This window comes from Triplophysa dalaica, chromosome 17, assembly GCF_015846415.1.
Source record: "Triplophysa dalaica isolate WHDGS20190420 chromosome 17, ASM1584641v1, whole genome shotgun sequence".
In the NCBI taxonomy this organism is placed as follows: domain Eukaryota; kingdom Metazoa; phylum Chordata; class Actinopteri; order Cypriniformes; family Nemacheilidae; genus Triplophysa; species Triplophysa dalaica.
Window position 1 is genome coordinate 9,957,944 of NC_079558.1, and position 19,183 is coordinate 9,977,126.

At 35.2% G+C, this 19,183-nt stretch overlaps 2 protein-coding genes across 2 annotated transcripts in view; both read right to left on the minus strand.

Moving 5' to 3' along the window:
• Positions 1 to 388: 388 nt before the first annotated feature.
• On the minus strand, positions 389 to 6,720 carry foxl3 (forkhead box L3). Its single transcript, XM_056771509.1, has 3 exons — positions 4,263 to 6,720; positions 3,680 to 3,848; positions 389 to 2,674 (listed from the first exon to the last, which is right to left on the minus strand). The coding sequence occupies exons 1-3, from the start codon at positions 4,370 to 4,372 to the stop codon at positions 2,267 to 2,269; spliced, it is 687 nt and encodes a 228-aa protein (XP_056627487.1). The 5' UTR covers positions 4,373 to 6,720; the 3' UTR covers positions 389 to 2,266.
• A 463-nt stretch (positions 6,721 to 7,183) lies between these two features.
• The window catches only part of fam20cb (FAM20C golgi associated secretory pathway kinase b), a 41,492-nt gene continuing 29,492 nt past the window's right edge, over positions 7,184 to 19,183 (minus strand). Inside the window, exons 4-10 of the mRNA XM_056770830.1 lie at positions 16,642 to 16,734; positions 12,952 to 13,067; positions 12,363 to 12,543; positions 11,359 to 11,468; positions 11,112 to 11,193; positions 10,902 to 10,961; positions 7,184 to 10,688 (exon numbers count right to left, since the gene is read on the minus strand). Coding sequence (XP_056626808.1) covers positions 10,430 to 10,688; positions 10,902 to 10,961; positions 11,112 to 11,193; positions 11,359 to 11,468; positions 12,363 to 12,543; positions 12,952 to 13,067; positions 16,642 to 16,734 — 901 coding nt within the window. The 3' untranslated portion in view covers positions 7,184 to 10,429. The remainder of the gene's footprint in view (positions 10,689 to 10,901; positions 10,962 to 11,111; positions 11,194 to 11,358; positions 11,469 to 12,362; positions 12,544 to 12,951; positions 13,068 to 16,641; positions 16,735 to 19,183) is intronic.

Consider the following 19,183-nt stretch of genomic DNA (forward strand, 5'->3'; position numbering starts at 1 on the left):
CAGAGAGATTAGGGAGATTTGGAGAAGGTTAGACTTCACTTGTATGACAGTTTGTTAATATTCGGTTATTAAAAAAGCAGAGTAATGTGAAACATTTCTGTACATTTAATAAGAAAGTTCTTGACACAACTCGAACAGTATACCTGTATATGTATATATAAAAGAGTTTGGTTCCAAAATGAGACAACTTAATTTTTAAATCTTTCAAAAATCATGTTTTTTATTGGGCATTACAATTAATAACAATCAAACTGCAGTTGTTTTGTTTTAATTTAAGCCATTATAACCTAAAAAAATACAGCTAACTACCACAATAAAACACAATAAAAAACATGATAACATAATAAAAAACATGATTTTTGAAAAAATGGAGTTATCTCAGTTTGGATTCAAAAACTCTTCATATATACTCACAGCATCACAGCCATTCACATAAATATTTTGTTTATAACATAAGAAATAAGCTATTTATCAAATTTTTCATTCTTGATAGATACTGTAATTATTCATAACATTTTTGCTCGGCTTAGATTTGGTGTTCCGCAAAAATGTATAATTCCTTGATTCAATGTTTACTGAGCGTTGACATCAGTCAAGCATTTCTTATACTGCAAGTCTATGTAGCTTTAACAAAGTGACCAATCTTAATTATGTCCGTTCACATTTTTTTTCTATTTTAATGCCTAAACATGAAGCGAGTGTTTGATATGAACAAAAAGAGGCCGTAAGCAATAGATTCAATAATTACTGCTTTATTGCCGTGTATTGGCAGTCAAACATTTTATACTGTAGTCCGCAGCACTGCTTTCTTCTGATCCACCAATTTATGTTATGGCTATATTTTGCTGCATTTTATATTAACATGGGTAAGACTTAACAATAAGGTTGTATTTTGTTAACATTAGTAAATGAATTAATTAACAATGAGCATTGTAGGTTTTCAGCATTAACTCTTGTTAATGTTAGTTAATATCAATACAGTTGATATAAACACTATTGTTACACAGTTACAGCATTTGATTTTGATAATGTGTTAGTAAATGCTGAATTTATCAGGAACTAAGATGAATAAACGCTGTAGAAGTATTGCTCAATGTTAGTTCATGTTTGCTAATGCATTAACTAATTGTTAACAAATACAACCTTTTTGTAAAGTGTTACCTTAACATGTCATTTTAATTATTTGATCACCAAAGTAATGATTTGGGTTGGTTTAGAAACGGTAATATTATGCAGGTGCTATGAGATGTATGATTTATTATAGCAGAACTATTCAAATGAAGAAAAAGCACAAATATATAGCATGGCTTTGATTCTGAAATCACCTTTAGTTGTCCAAAATTCAAACATGCTACAAAATAACAAGAAATTAGCTGATTCAAAAATCAAGATCGGAAAACCCCACAGGGGAAGCCTAAGCTCTGTCATGCTGTTGTTTTTTTGCCCTGAGGAGCGTGTGTTCAGTATATCAGTGATTGATACGGATCACAGACTGTCAAGGGCCAATGATGCACATTATAAACAACATACGTAAACAAGTATGAGCAGGGAATACGGATAACATTAATCTCAAATGTTAAAGCGTTTGTTTGCAAACACTTAACAAACCACAAATCTGTGTGCACTTAATAGTCACATCTCAATAAAATGCCAATAACGTTTGATTTCATCTCAGTATGTTGGTGCACCCAGTTCAGCTTCTGCATCTAAATCCTCATCATCATCTATGTTTTTACATATTGAATGCATTTTGCAGACACTTTTATCCAAAGCAAAGGGCATCTAATCTATACATTTTTATTTTACATTTTTGTTCCCTGGGGGTCAATACCATGACCTCTGACTTGCTAATGCAGTGCTCTACCAATTGAGAATCAGGACCACTTACTAGCAAAGACTGTAAAGTGTCAAAAACAGCTTAACAGCATGACCTGTTTTGCATAAAAGACACTGTTTAAACATCTTGTGGTCATAAACAAAGCTAACAGATACCCAAGACTCGTATTATGAATTATGATAAATAGTATATTACGGATCAAAGCTTTGTATTCTTGTTTATCAGTTTTACTAACATGCCCCAATGAAAGAGCTGATGACATCACACGCACACAACACACTGCATGTGCTTAAATACAAGCCAAATTGCATTATTGGAAATCTTACAATGTTTGTTTTTCCTATGCTTTAGAAGGTTTAAAATGTTTGTTTTTTCGTGTTTCGCAGCAGTTTCAACCATCCTGTATTATAGGTTCTCAGACAGTTTTGGTTACATGGTCCAGAAGTGTAGATTAAGATGTTGTGGTTCCAGATGGTGGATCACCGCTCCAGCTACACTGTCAGCGGCTCTGAAGCCCGGCAGAGGGTCCGGCGTGGAGAGAATGTAGTCAATGCTGAATTTGATTTCGGGCTCAGGTTTGCCATGGGGCGGATTGATCTGGGCCGGTCTGTGACTAGTGCAGAAAGAATCTGAATCCACGGGTCTCACTGCGGGTCCCTGATGCGTGTCCATGGCAATAAAGGGTTCGGCCGGCTCCTTCAGGCCCAGTTTTAAGTTGCGTCGGCGGCGGCGACGTCGGAAGTTGCCATTTTCGAAGAGGTCCAGCATTGATTCGCAGCCTGTGGCAAACGTCCAGTAATTACCTTTTCCTTTCTCGTTACCTTCAGTGCGGGGCACCTGAGGAAACACAGGTAATTACATCTACAGACAGAACTGATATCATACTATTATGCTCGGTCGTACAGCATAACAAAACAATCTGATTACAAATAAACTGGGGGTTCAGAAGTCGAAGACCAATGTAACTTCATTTTCTAGTTTAGGAATATTTTTTCTTTGAAAATCATATTTGTGTCTGCTTGTGAAAACTCAGCTTATTTTTGTGATTCACTGTTTTTTTATGTAAGATCATACATGATGTAAAGAACATTGTGTAAAAATATTACATTGATATGTTTAATTTTGACTGAGTAAGGCCATGTCAAAGACTGAAATCATTGTAAAATTAATTGTGGAAATCAAACTTGGATGCTCAATATCTAAATTATGAGAAAAACAATATAAAGGGACAGCTCACCCAAAAATAAAATTCTTCATATACTCACCCTTGAGTTGTTCCAAATCTTTGTAAATTTCTTTGTTTTGATGGACACAGAGAAAGATATTTGGAAGAATTCAGGTAATCAAACAGTTCTTGGCCACCATTGACTACCATAGTAGGAAAAAATACAATAGAAGTCAAAAGTACCCCAGATTTGGACCAACTCGAGGGTGAGTAAATTAAAACAGCATTTTCATTTTTGGGTGAACTGTTAGAAATGTTTAGTTAAAAATCTACATAAATAGTAGTTATAAATGTTTTTGCTTTAATAATATTTCAATCTAAATGCAAAATCAACATGCATTACGACATGTATTTATCAGTACTGTATGTGTTCTCTGGGTCTCATACCCATGACATTAAATTGCTTACATGATGCTCTACCAATTGAGCTACAGAAACAAGCACTTGAACTACACAAGTTTGTACAAATCCTAAGCAATCTGACGATCATAAATGTTCTTGCATTCTTACGTCTTTTTTTACACTGAGTTGGTTACAGTTAACAATGATCTTGTTCATTACAGTAATAATAATTTAAAATATCATTGTTTACTTTCCACATCCCGTCTCTGTCATACCTTTATAAAGCAGCTGTTTAAAGAGAGGTTATGACGAATGGAGTTTTGCCAAGCCCTCTGGTTGGATCTGTAATAAGGAAATCTCTTCATGATGAACTCGTAGATTCCCGATAGGGTAACTTTGTTCTCTGGGCTCTGCTGTATTGCCATTGCTATTAGTGCAATGTAACTAACAGAGAAAGACAGAGAGCGGATGAGAGATCATTGTGCCTCTAAAGATGCAAGTATTCCCAAGACTACCATATATAGTTGTAGTAATTTAATAAAAACACTTTCACAATACAGTATGCAAAATAACACTGTTAATTATAATAATTCCAGGACTGTACTTTGCGTATAATACCATACAATGATCAATACAACAAAAAACCTGAGGTTTTTATTTTGATAATAATTGCAATCATTTGTATCGATATGTTATTATTGTTTTATTGTGTTACATTTTTGGGTACATAATAAATTAATAAATCTGTTATTATTATTAAAACTAATTTAAAGTCAAATTAAAAATGAAAACAAGAATAATTATACGAAACAATAATTTTACAAAATAGGCCTAATATTAATAACAATAAGAAAGTACCTGTAAGCTGGTCTGCATACTTTCTTTTCTTCGTCCGTGCCACACGTGGGATATCCATCACCATCATAGTTAAAACAGTTGTAAGGATATTGCGAGTTGTCAAACATCATCAGACGTCCAGGGTGACGACGAGCCTTTATGTTTGAATGGAAAAGGCTCTCTAGCTGGCAAAGGCAAATGAAGCTCCTCTCATAAGAAGTGTGTATATGTGTGTGTGTACAGGCTCCGACCGGCTGCTGGTCAGATGCTGATATAATGGGCGTACATGACTGGAACTACTGTAAACGCCTGAACCCGGGGCGTGATCAACAAACTACACTCATTCACTCTTTGATTCTGGGTGGTCCGATCCCATTTAGGATTGGATGTTTTATTTTCTAGTGATTCTTTTTATAGTCCGATCCACTTAACAATAATTGAATGACGAAGAAACATTAACAAACATGTTTGTCGTGTCTTCATTCTTGATTCTTTAAGGTTGTTTGGGCTTCTCTCAAGTTATGGCCCCTAAAATGAATCACACATCTCTCGGCAACAAGTCTTGCAGGTTTCTGTAGATGCGATCTATAATACGACATAATAGCCATAAATTGTGTTTCCGTGACTAAAAAGGGGATGTGTGTTCAAAAGGACATTTAAGTGGGCATATGAGGGACTGAAACACGAACAAATAGCCCGCGGCGCGAGATGTCTGTGTGTGGCCCCCTTGATCTCGAGACAGATTATCTCAATTGTTTGGCGTGGACACAGCTCGGACATTTTGGATAAACTTTGTTCATGCCTCTCTCTGACAGTCTCTCCCCTAGTCCACGCCGTTAAACTGGTTTTAAAGTCTTTGCGGACTGTATCTGAAACGCAACAGGTGGAATTTTAAACAATTAACGTCTATGCATAACTTTCTTGCTGATCGTTTGATTGATTTATAACATTTTCATTAGAGGGAAATTGCTCCAATACACTTTTTTGTTTTTCTTCTGGTGTACTTCAATAATCGTGTGGCGGAAATGCAGCTGAGATCGGTCTGGGGGGCTACTGAGACCACTAAACGGACAGCCGCAATCAGAGCAGCCGCAGACGCTCCAGCAGAGGAAACGGCGTCATGGGAACCGGCCGGGATTCCGCGGGGACCGTTATCAGATCGCACTGACTCTGTGCACTCAGACAGGAAACGCCGAATGAACGCAAATATCTGTGTGATCATTATTCGCTTTTGTCAACTTGCAACTACTGTTTGCAAAACAACGTAATCCAGAGCGAGACAACAAGGGATAAACATGTTACAGATACAGTAAACAAACAAATGAGTCATTATTATTTACCACAAGGGCTTTTGAGGTTTCTGAGGGATAAACATGTTACAGATACCGTACACAAATAAATATGTCATTAATAATTGTCACAAGGGCTTTTGAGGTTCTGACAATGATGCACAATTTAGGTAAATGTGTGAATTGCTCAAATTCTTGCAAATCTATAAAAACATCATTATGAAGAAACACATGGTTTTCTCTTAACCTTTGGTAAAGTATGAGCAGTGCAAAATGTGAAACATACAACACAAGATTTAGAATGATCTGGAGATAATTGTAAGTGTGAAAGAGCAAGTGTACTTATTTAGCATTGAACAAACAAACAAACAAACATGTAAAATAAACATAAATAAATAATAACTTGCATTTTATGATTTGAAGACCACTTGGTTGATAAGTTGCACTTACTTGGTAGACCATTTTTGTTTTGGTGTTCGGAGCTATTGACCAATGGAAATATTCTAATATTTACAGGTGTCACCTTTTTATCCTACAGAGAAATATCCCTAATTTAGCTAAATTCTAGATTTATTAAGAGGGAAATTTATACTCTATGCTCATGGTATTTAAATTGCATAAAGCATTCGAACTATTTTCAATTACAATAAATAAATATAAGTTATTATCTAGTAATTATTAAATTATTATATATACAGACTACAACCACGAAATAATTGAGAGACCATTAAAAATTGTCATTTAATCAGCATTTCTAGATGTATTGTGGCCATTCCAGTGTCTGTTGAATTTCAACAAAATCAAACCTCAGGAGTGACAGAGTCATCCAACAGAAATGTGAAAGCATGACAGCATGACAATACAAATGAAAACTGTAATGAGAAATTGAGGCTATCACATACAAAATAAGTTAAAACTTCTCCTTAATACATGTACAAATATTACTGTTGTATTCTTAAAAGTGAATATGAATTTGTTTTCTTTTGCAGGATTTGAGGTCTGAAAAACTACAGAGCATCTTTTCTCTTATTTTGACCTGTTTCCTTCAAATAAATGCAAATAGAAACAATATTTTTATTTTAAATGTTGAAGAAATACTGTATCCCAGTGCTAGTGTGTTATTTGTTTAATGGAGTTATTACTATTATCATGTTTGTACTTTTTCTGTTTTTTGCTCCTGTAGCACTGAAATTTCCCCACTGTGTGACAAATAAAGGTTTATCTTATCTTATCTTGTCTTATTTTAAGTAGTTCAAAAAGAATTAAACATAACATTAACACATACCTATAAATAGTAAATTCAGAAAAACTAAAAATATTTTTGAAATTTTCTAAATGTTTTCCGTGGCTGCAAATTAAACCAAACAAAGAAAATGTATGGTTAAAATGTATATATATCTCAATGAAATAATATGAAGTAAAGGTATGCTATATTCTTTTTTGGGAAAAATTTTATCATAATCCCAAAACTGCAGAAAGCTAAACTTTAATAAGGGCTTTATTAATTTACAAAAAAATCTCTCCCACTTTAGCACAGTCCACCCAAAAGCTGAGGGGCCGTGCTTTGCTTCATCTTTTAAGATTTTTTTAAAGATAATTTTTATTTCGAAGCATCTCACAGAGCATCATTAAAAAAAAACATGTATAAAACCATTTGCTTAATCTCTCAGTTTATTGCACCATAACCAAGGGGAAAAATGAAACAAACAGTCCCACTGAGAGACTTAACTACATGTCAGCAATAAAAAGAACACTGCATTCGTCCAAAAAATAACTAACTATACATACTGTACAAAGAAAACAATAAAACAATGCCTAAACAACTTGCATGATGTCGCCGTGGTATAATAAACATTTATTCTGCTAATTACTCTGTTATGTCTATAACCGAGTATTCAAGTATTTCTATAATTGCACAGGCACTAGAGTCACACAGTATTTACATAATGTTTTTCAGCAGTTTGTAGAAATGGGTTTCGTAGTACGGCAAACACTGCTGAGAGCTTTATAGTGTATAAACAACCAATCCTTCCCACACTGAACCAAATAGACACTGAATGATACAATGTACATGCAGTGTCACTAAGCACATGGTACATACAAAAATCCTATGATCAATGATTCAGGGTTATGACTGCACAAATCAAGAAGTAATTATAGTTTGGTTAAATGTTATGTACTGTTTATAACAACCTAAGCAAATCTCCTTTTTAGAGCCTTGTTTATAACAAACATTCCAGCCATTAAATGGACATGAATCTATTATATGTTAAATTTTATGCCTGAAAATATAAAATGGGTGAAATTATTGATTCAGTCACTATAAATAATTAAAAGCACGACAAATCTACAATGATGCAGAGATTTTACGTACTGTAGTCAGCAACATTTTGCGCCTTTAAAGCTTACGTTTGTAGGTCAAATGTGAGGGGAAATGCAGCAACTGAAAATGTTGAAGACGTTCCATTAACTTTCACAGAAAAATAACGTAAAACTGATGAAGCAAATCCAGAAATTGTTAAAAGTTAGTATGTTTCTCTAATATCCAATAAACCATCAATGTTTGTTTAATACTGCACATTGTTATCTATTTGCTAGCACAAATACCGCATTTTGTTTAATGTACTGAATCTAGCTCTTTGATTTCATGAATAAAAATTTAAATGTATAAGTGGCGATGGACCAATAAATAGGAAACTCGATAAATAACCTCTCCAATCAGCAATAATATTACAGATAGTTGTATAATTTTGGAGATAACTCATACATGGAACTTTTTGTCCCAAATAAAGATTAAAGCTGTGTTGTAAATACGCAGTGATTTTTGTCCTCCTTGTTGTGTAGATAATATAAACATCTAATTTAATGCAAAGACATTAAATTGTAACGATATTTGGAACTGAACATATATGGTGTTCACACCGGCGACGAGAGTTTGTGAACCTGTAGTTCATCATGAGCTGAAACTTTTTCTTACTGAGCAAAACATGACCTGTAGCAGTCTATCTTTCCCCTATAAATGTGTATTTGTTCATTATCATGTTAAAACATCAACATAGCTTTAAAGTTACAGCAAATACTGAATCAATGTTTAGTAAAGGCATGGAAAATATGCAATTTGACTATGCATTTATTTCAATCCTTCTTTATAACAGTGGTTCTCAACTGGTTTTGCTTCAGGACCTTCTTTTTATATACACATCAAGTAGCAACCCAACACAGAACCCAAACTGTATAATAAATAAAGGGATAGTTCACCCAGAAATGAAACTTCTGTCATCATTTAGTCACCCTCATGTTCAGTTTGATAGCAGTACCACATTAACGCTTAACAAAGCACCCAAGAGTGTCAGCAATACACTTTTTCATGTATTTCATGTTTTGATGAAACAGCAACTTTACAGAAAAATCAATCTGGCCACCATGACACTTTATGTTTTATATTATTGACACATCAGGTGACCAGCATTGTTTATGCTAAATTCAAAACTACTGCCGACATTATGAAAAACATAAATCCACCCAGCCAAAAAAATCCATCTAAGATCCCAGAATTAAGGAATGATACAAATACTGTATGTCGAGTAAGCAATCTGTGTAGGCTAAGGTTAAACTATCAGGCTTTTAAGTGGTATGCCGAGTAGTTAACTTGTAAATTGTTGGGAAAGTAAAAAAAATGTTTTGGTAATATACCATAACCTGAAACTTAATAATAGGAGGTAAATTAGCCTATTTAGGCCACATAATGCAAACATGAAATCTAAATTTACATTTTTATGGAATACACAGTGTTTATTATAAATGATTCTTTTGTTTTAAATTCAGATGTCATCTAACTCGGTAATGAAAAACATTAACTTTCGTGACATGCCTCATGTGAGGGCGGGACTTTACTGACTGTCCAATGGCCAGGCCCTGAGCTCCCAACGATCCAATCAATGGCTAAAGGACGAAATCAAGCAACAATCTCATGAAGCACAATAAAGAATACCCACAATCTTTCAGCCAATGGAATCACTCAGGGGACCAGGTCAAACTTGCTAAATCGGGTAATAATCACTAAATCCTGCTTGAACAAAACAGTGTTGGTATTATGATTTGAACACATAACTGTGACATTTTTATTATAAAAGAAATCTTTCATCAACGCGATCACAGTACTTCAAATGAATCAGCGAGTCACACAAACACTTTCTTGCCGACATGCTTGGATGCTTCATTTAGCATTAAAGTGAATCATTATGATATTTTATCCACCCAGTTAGATATTCATTACTTTTCATTTTTGTGTTTAAATCAAGAAATAATGTCACATGAGTGACAAAAGAGTGGGCAAATGATGACAAGAGTTTTATTTTTTTGCGAACTAGAGAAATTTATTAACATTAGATGCCACAAGAACTGCATAAGCCCAGCAATATGCAAACTTATCAACATGACCTAGGCTAAATAAGAATATGTACAATTTTGTAAAAACAACAGCAGAAGCCAAACTGTGCAAATCAATGGCCACTCGTGTGGCTTTAATTTACTTTGTGTCAAAGTAAATTTTTATATATTTTTATATACTTCATTTGCATTCAACATGGTTCCCCCTCTTGTCTGCAAACCTGTCAGAACATTTTTGTGACCCGTTTCTGTCACGACCAACCAGTTGAGAAACGCTGCTTTTCTGCCTTGACCTGTGAAAATCAACTACCGTTTTGGATCAAATGAATGTCTTTCGGCCATTCTCTCTCCACTGTGTCTTTTTCGAACACATAGTCAACTGGTTGAAGAATGAGTCTTTGGAATTCACTGAATTCAAAAAAGTTTATCAACAAAAGCATCTCTTGCAAGATGTTCACGGTCCATAAGGGCCGTGGAGGGACTTCAGGACGTCCAGTCAGTCTGTGCCCACTACCTCTGTGGGACTGTGCCTGTGTTTAACCCCTCTTTACCCATGTCATCCTCTACGACATTAGTGTATCCCTCCTTCTCAATGCAGTCGTCCAGAACCTGGAGCACCAGGTGCAATCTACGGTCCATGGCCTCCAGATGAGGTCTTACGAGGATGGGTGAGAGCGTGTCTGTTTGGAGGCTTTCTTCCATCAGAGTGCTCAGTCTGTATTCCTCCTTAACCAACAGCTGAAGCCGTAAATGGGTGGACTTCTTTACCCTGCGTCAAGCAAGTAAGAATCAATACTAATAACCATTCAATAAGTTCAATTTATTTAATAATAATGAATATATATATATATATATATATATATATATATTGTTTAATTCAGCTATTTTATCACAAATTACTTACAGTAAATGTTAATTGTGGACTAAAGTTGAATGCTGAAATGTCCAAATATTCTTCTAATATACTTGTGTTAATACCAACCTGCAGCATTGACTCACTGGCACCAGTATGGAAAGCTCATCATGAGAATGTTTACCAAAGCTGAAGATTAACAAGCGAAACCAGGCAAAAAAAAACAATTAGAAAAAAAACAGTCCTTTCAAAAATAAGCAGCATATTCAAATTGAAGGCATGAAGCTGTTTTATTTGAAACGTATGGTAAAAGATAGAAAAATATGCATAACTTCTTACCCTCTTCCATTATCAAGATGAATAATGAACGTTTCATTTCCAAATTTTTCAAAGGTCTCATAATGATGACGATCCATATTTCCTTTGAAGAAATAAAACGAACATTTCACATGTTTGTAAAGAATGTAACATTTGTAACATATACGTTACATTCTTAATGCTTTGATCATATCGGCTAAAATGTTGGCTGATTAAAATGGCTTTAACTTGAGGTTTGTGTAAAAATGGCACGTTTCTCAAATCTTACCCATAAGGAAATCAAAGATAGTCATGTCCATGATGTCCAGCAGACGGGAGCCACTGTCATAGGGGGGAGTTTGCTTCACCTCTTCACAGTAATCTGGATCCACCTCCCATCTGCAAACACACAAACATCATTCATTTTTACTGACACGCTGTACAGTGAAAAACATCACAATATTTGAAGGGGTCAGTTTAACATGAGAAAAGGTCAACTGGCTGATTTTAACATGTAATGTGTTGCACATCACATTTGTGTCTGTGCATATTACAATACCGCAGTCCCTTCTGAGTGTATTTACTAGTTATTTTAATTGGGCTATAAAAAGAAAGTATTTTACAAAAAACATTTTCTCATCGTTTTTACAATAAACACCAGAAGATAATATTAAAATAAATGTTCTGGGGAATTTCTAGCCACTTAAATATATGCTGAGAGCTGATCAATAATAGGAGCAGTTTGTTTAGTACAAATATTATTAAGAAAAGTTACTTCAAATAATAAAACAGTGACCTTTTTCTGGTAAAAATTTACATTGTGCAAGTACATTAACAATCAGATTCGCAATCTGTAAGCTTACAACAATAAATTATCATTTGAGTTTTCGCAAGGGATTTTGTGAGACATGCCAGTTGTTTATCAACACACATAAAGATTTATCACTTAAAGTTACTTGCGATTTGATGTTTCAAAGATGGTAACAGAGAAGCAAATGTGAAGTAAACGAACTTTAAGATACATTTTATTAGATTTTTTCCGGAATGCCATTTCTACAATTTGCAGGTTCATGATCATGGGGTCCCTGGTGTTTGACACAATACAGTCAGTTATTATCACCTGCTGTGCGACTCAGACTGACAGCCTGTTGGCAATTCCACACACAAAGACTGAAGTGTTCTGGTGTTATTACAAGAAATATCACCATTCATTATATGTGGCTTGTGCAATGAAATGACAGTACAGTAATTGTTGTACAGGTATAAATCAAATGTGTGCTGGTTGGTGCTTACTCTGCTTTCTTGCGTTTGTGATAGGAACGTCTCCAGGGGTTTCTCCAGGTCCTGCGTTTGGCCAAGGCCAGGTCAGGCAGAAATGCGGCTAAAGAACCTTCGATCTGGTCAGGCTTGCCACACAGAGCATGTTCAGTCGAGCAGTAATACGAACACTCACCGTAGAAGCAGATGTTATTGGCTGGATGAATGAAAAATAATCAACAACACAATAAAAAATATATACATATATATAAAACATCAAACAGTCCCCTCACTTACTGTCATTCGGATGACTTTTGTATATACATCTAAGACTTTTTTTGTCAAGTATTCGTGTAATGATAAATGTATAACAGCGCCACAGCGCCATCTACTGATGATTTACAATTTAAAAAATCGCATTAGGTCATGAGATAAGATCTATTAAAAATGTTTGCAGATAAGCAGAGAAAAAACATATTAAAAGACACAGACAGAGCATAGTTTAAATTCCTGATAAGAAATTGACATCAGAAAAAAACATTTTATCACAATGAGTCCCACTTAAGCTAGTAAATTGATCTCTGATTGTATGGATGTGTCCCAAACAGTACTGGTTGTTAAGTACCTGGTGAAATGAAAAAGGTTCTCCACAGCTTTTTGTCACGGGTCACATCTCGGATCTCTTTGGTCATATTAACTAGTCGCCCGGCCACTGGTGGTACTCTTCGAAAATCCAAGATCCTGTTAAATCAATGAAATATTTAGAATGACTTTCTTAAATGGTTTATATTTTGCACATACTGTACTTTTTACAGCAAAATAGCTGCTAAGTTCACACCGTTACATTAAGTGTAAGTCAAGTTTAAGAATAGATTTCCTTTTTAGTAATTATATATAAACACATAGATTATATATCATATAGGCCTAAATAAATACAAAATTGTTTTAAGTTTTTAAAAATTTAGTCCTTATAGGTATGTGTTTAGGAAACTTTTTTCCAAAACAAAAATACTGTTCCTGTTTGCCTTTATTTGCCGAAAATAAAAACTGAAGAAACTGTTCAAATTAACAGAACAGATGCTCTGTATTTTTTCAAATACTGCAAAGAACATAAGTTAATATTCACTTTTAAGCAATACAACAGTAATATTTCTGAAAGTATTTAAGAAAAGTAAAAATAGATATAATACCCTTGATTTTTATCACAGTTTGTCATGCTGTCAGTTTTTCACATTACTGTTGGATGACTTTATGTCGCTCCGGTTTGACTTTGTTAAATTCAAGAGACACTGCACTGGAATGTCCACAATAAGTCTAGAAATGCTGATTAAATGAAAATGTGGAATGGTCTCATCTACCATAATTTATATTAAGTGTGACTGTGCTGGTATTACGTTCTACCAGTAGGGGGAGCTCAAATCATAGTACATAAAATACACTGCAAGCAACATAATAAATAATAAATCATTAAGGTCAAAGGAAACATGGGTTTCATACGACAAACCTTTAACACGTGTCATTATTTATTATTAAATGCATGCTCTGCTCTTCAATGAAGATTGTACAAAATTGTGATGTGAACTATTTGAAAATAAAAGCAAATGTGTTTCCTTTATTTTCTGTCCTCGTACTTTCTTTGCTTCCTTCTTTCTTTCCTTCCTTACTTCTTTCCTTCTTTTTTCTTTCTTTCTTTCTTTCTTTCTTTCTTTTCCTGTGTGTGCATGTTTCTCTCAGAGTTCTAAACTCCTCACACAGCGTGCATGTGGGGACCGTCTGCTGACGGGGCAACTTAAAAACAATCCCAGAAAACCTCCTAATGGACGGGGCCTAAGGGATAAAAGCATTTGAAGCTACTGATTGCCCGTCATGCTGACAGAAATGACATGAGTCTATTCCTCCACATTCACCGTATTAAACAGAATTCATTGGGAACCTTGAGACAAATTAAAGTTTCCAAACCACTCTCCTTCCCTAAACCCACGCTACAATAAGCCTTTCCCATCGACTAAAATCAGATAATTAATAGTATGTTGTTGGATATAGCACTGGTGGGCTCTCGAGGATGTGGAGGCCCACTGGGTCACGCTACCTAAAATAGAAATAGCAACCTGCACTTTTGTCAAACCCGGAGGAACTTTATTTAGAAAAGCAGGCGCTTTTTTCATGCGTTTGGTTTGCGCTGTCTACCCACACGCATGCCTGTGTGCACCGAATGGATTTTATTCCAGGCCAGATGTGAGGACGGAAGTGAAGCGGACCTAGCCGGTCTGGGCCGGTGCCGAATGATGATATTGTGCCCGGGACTCTTGCTGGGGTCAGTCTGACACAAAGAAGAGGGCTGGACCGTAGGCACATACTGTAAAACAGCTGTGTGAGGAGACTTGGACTAAACATGAAGGGGCGATAGATTTTTACGGGCCTGGACAAATCATATGGGGTGTGGTGGTCTCTCTTGCAATGCTTAGCTTATTTACTTGATCTGTATTTTTAAATGGTTTTGATTAAAAGATCCAAAAAAACATACATGAACTTGAGTAGCTTACAACAAGAAAAAACTTAAATATTTTAATGAAAAATAAGACAAAATTACTGATTAAGAAAACTAAAGAAAATCAGCCCCTCCTCCAGGCCTGGGACATTGTTCCCTAAAGATGATTAAACACACTCATCCATCCACAGTGAACAAACAGAAAGGAAATATGAGGATGGAAATTAACTATAACGGCAATAAATCCCTGTGTCTACTATCAGATTCTGGGAAAATCTGAGCAAACAACCAATAAACCCAGCTGAAAAGAGCTGACATGGACAGATGGGTTATTTTGGCATAGAGATTAAAGTCTCTCAATCTTTTACGTTCTGACACTTATCAGAAGGGTAATCGTCTATAAGAAGACATTGTTGGATGAAGATCGGTTGGTGATGGGATGTTGACGGATGGGTTTGTGTTCACAGTCAGTTGTTATGTTCTCTCGATTTGGTATTTTACGAGTGTAAAACTGCAGGTTTCGCACTGCTTACCACTCCCACCCGAACTCACAATCTGTACTTTCACACGATTGTATGAACACAAGTTCTAACGTGCTGAAAAACCGTGGGACACCCCGCAAGCATCGTGTGCAGTCGCACAAATATAAAACATTCTTGTGCAAACAAATGTTGGCCCAGAGGTACATATAGTGCTCAATAACACACATGACTGAATTCATGTTTCTCCAAACATTTTGATGTTAAGGTTTATGCTCAAATGCTTAAGGTATGTGGACAAAATTAAAATGCCTATGCATGGATATCTTATCCAGACAAGATTTTGTACCATCGTTTTATTAAATGATGAAGAATACTTGCTAGCTCTTAAAGGGATAGTTCACCCAAAAACGAAAATTCTTTCATAATTTACTCACCCTCTCGTCATTTCAAACCTTTATGACTAGCTTTCTTCCAGAGCACAAAAAATTTATTTTGAAGAATGCTGATAACTGGCATCCATTGACTCCCGTTGGTTTTGTGTCATACAAAAGAAGTCAATGGGTGCCGCTGCTGTCTGTTTCTAACTTTCTTCAAAATATCTTCTTTTGTGTTTTGCGGAAGAACGAAAGTCATACAGGTTTGAAATGACAAATGATGACAAAACTTTCTTTTTTGGGTGAACTGTCGCTATAATGGGATAAATTAAAATATAGGCCATTTGTCGAACATTTCCCAAGTCCCACATTTTCATATAAGTTTGACTACATTTATGCATTTGACAGTTGCCTACTGTTAAACAACTTATAGTGCATTAAACTACACTTTTTATTACCACTTGCACTCCCTAAGAACTGAACCCATGACCTAGTGCCATGCTTTACCAATTGAACTACAAGAACACTTATAGGTAATAGTGTTTAAAGGGATAGTTCAACCAAAAATAAACATTCTGTCATTGTTTTTTGATGTTGTTAAAAGCATTTGATGAAAAATATTTTAAGAAATGTGTCAATTGTCCTGTGCACATAATCAAATAAAATGGGGTCAAGTGCTGTTTGGTTAACAACATTCTAAAACATGTCTACTTTTGTGTTGTCCATACAGTTTTGCAATGACATGTGAATGAGTAAATGATTGTGAATGAGAAAGATGTTTCTTGTTTTGACTGGTATAATGTGGTCAAAAACCTCTTTAGAAAAATATTGTGGACCTACTGTGATCAAGTGTAGGCGGTAGTGCATGCATTCATATACACCATCCAAAAATAAACATGTACAGACTCACACAAATAAAACTATTCATTCCAAAGGCTGGCATTTATGACTCCAGGTAAGCAGTTCTTTACCTGTCTAGATGATATGCTGCGATCTCTGCATTGTGCCTCTCGAAATCAGAGAAGTAGAAGAAGTCGGGGGGCGTCTCCTGCTCCCGTGTCTGCCTGCAAGGCAAAGGTTAATCTGCTGTGAGTCCCTTTCATCAAAAAAGCCATAATCACAGCCACGGCCCTTAAAAAATAAACCCACCCTGTGGAAAATGAAAGCACAGAAAAATCCCTCCTTTATTTCTGTGTTATGTGATCCACCATAAAAACATATTTATAATTTTTTTTAATTAATAAAATTTTATTTATTTATTGATTACATATTTATAATAATAATATATAAATATTTCGTATTTTAAATTATCACTTTATTTTCAATAATAAAAATCCGGCCTTTCATTCATTTCCCAAACCCGCTTATGCATACGCAGATCATGGGAAGCATGGGAAGCTTGAGCCTTTCACAGCACCTTTAATAATAATTAATTTAATTTAAAATGAGATTAGTATTAAAAATGTAATAGTAAAATGTCAATAATTGTATAATTAAGATCTCAAAGTAATCTTAAAGTGATCTTTAAATAAATAAGCATATTTTTCTCATACAGACCTATTGTTTTACTTCCAAAGATGAATTCCTTTTCATCCATATTATCTATGATGGCTTGTAGTTTCATTTTGTAGCACTGTACAAACAGAGATTGTGTTCTTCAAATATTTATAAATTAATAGCGTTAATAGTGATAACAATAGTGTTTGGTGAACTATTCCTTTAAAGGACCTTGAACATATGCATTACAATGTTCAAAAACTCAAAATCTGATTTCATAGGGACCTTTAAGAACACGTAACCCAAATTCATGATCTTCCACATGAGCAATTAATAAAAAACCAAACAATAATAAAACAATATTGTTTAATCGATACTTGTAGGTCAATAGAGGACGTATTATGTTCCAGGCAAGCATTGCTCCACACAAGAGCCAGAGAACCTATTTTTACCCGACTGCACGACTTCATATGTTCCTGCTGGAATGTTTTCGTCAGGCTTCATTTCAAACATACTTGAGATTTCTCTCTCTCTTTCGTTCTCTGAATTCTGTCCGAATGTCGAAACAATTACATCCAGCTGGACCTCTGCTTCCTCAACGCTCAATTCATCTGAGAACAGATTCAAAACAAAAACTTCTCTGGTAAACCCATCTTATCACCTCCCAACATTTTCAAGCAAAGGCGAGGTAGCTGGACAGAGAGCGGTGCCAGCTCACTAATGGAAACAGATCCTTATCTTGGTGAAATCAGGCACTGGGTATCGTCCTCAGCTGGCGGCAGTCGTTCAGGGCGCAGCTGTGAGGTCGACACGCTTACCGATCGTTAAATAACACGGCGTGGGACCTGCCAAACGAAAGTCTCCAACTTCGCATTCTTCTGCCGTCCGCTCCTCAGAGCCTTGGATAATATCACTGCAAGTCTCCAACTGTGAGCCTCTTGTCGGGCATGAATTGAATTAAAAGGGATTTGTTCTTCTGCTGGAAGAAACGGGCCTAAATCTGCATTGAAGCTAAAAGTGCTTGTGATTAAGCTGCTTGGACTCTCGCCCTCCTATGTTAAACTGGCACAGAAGATGGAAGGGTGTGTCTTTAAGTATTGGCTCTGAGAACTTTGAGAAAATAAAGTTCCTATGTGACAAGACTGTGAAATCCAGGCTAAAGTCTTAATCTAATTATTAATAAATCCAATTTCACTGTGATTTCAATCTTTGGCATGGCCTTAGTCAGTCAATATTAAAGATATCAAGATTATATTTTGACATAACGTTCTTTAGGATGATTGTATGTAGAAGAATGATTTTAAGTGGGTTTTCACAGACAGGGTCACATAATGTGTTTTTTTTATTTTTTATGAAATGTTTTTACTTTTCGACCAGAGCAGTTGACAGCATTTTATAATGGAAATTATAGAAATGGAAACGACATTTATGGAGTATAATGTCAAACTACTACTGAGCTACGGAGTAAAAAAATGATAATAATACAGCTTCTTTGGAAAATAAGTGATAAAATATGTTTATAAGTGATGTTTGTAACACTACAAGGTTGTATTTGTTAACATTAGTTAATGCATTAGCTCACATAAACTAACAATGTACAATACTTTAACAGCATTAATTCATCTTAGTTCATTATCATTCAGCATTTAGTGATCAAAAGCGCAATATTCAGAATTCCTGACAAATAGAAGTCAATCATCTCATGTCCCTAAAGAAGAGGGACAGTCACCATTTGTTACACAATACAATTTTATTAGTTTTATTCTTTGTTTAGGTTATTATAGTCTTAAAATGAATGTAGTGATACGATATCTTTTGATAGATTTTCATATTTTAAAGCAAAACTTTTTATTTAAAAATAAAATTATTTCAGTGGTAGCACAACTCTTAACCGGATGAATTCTACTGCCGCTGCTACCTGAGCAGACTGATAGCGGCTACAAGCACACTCTGTAAGTTCTGTGTTTGGGTCGGTACACACAAGCCCCGCCATCCAAAGAGTGGAACATGGTTTCC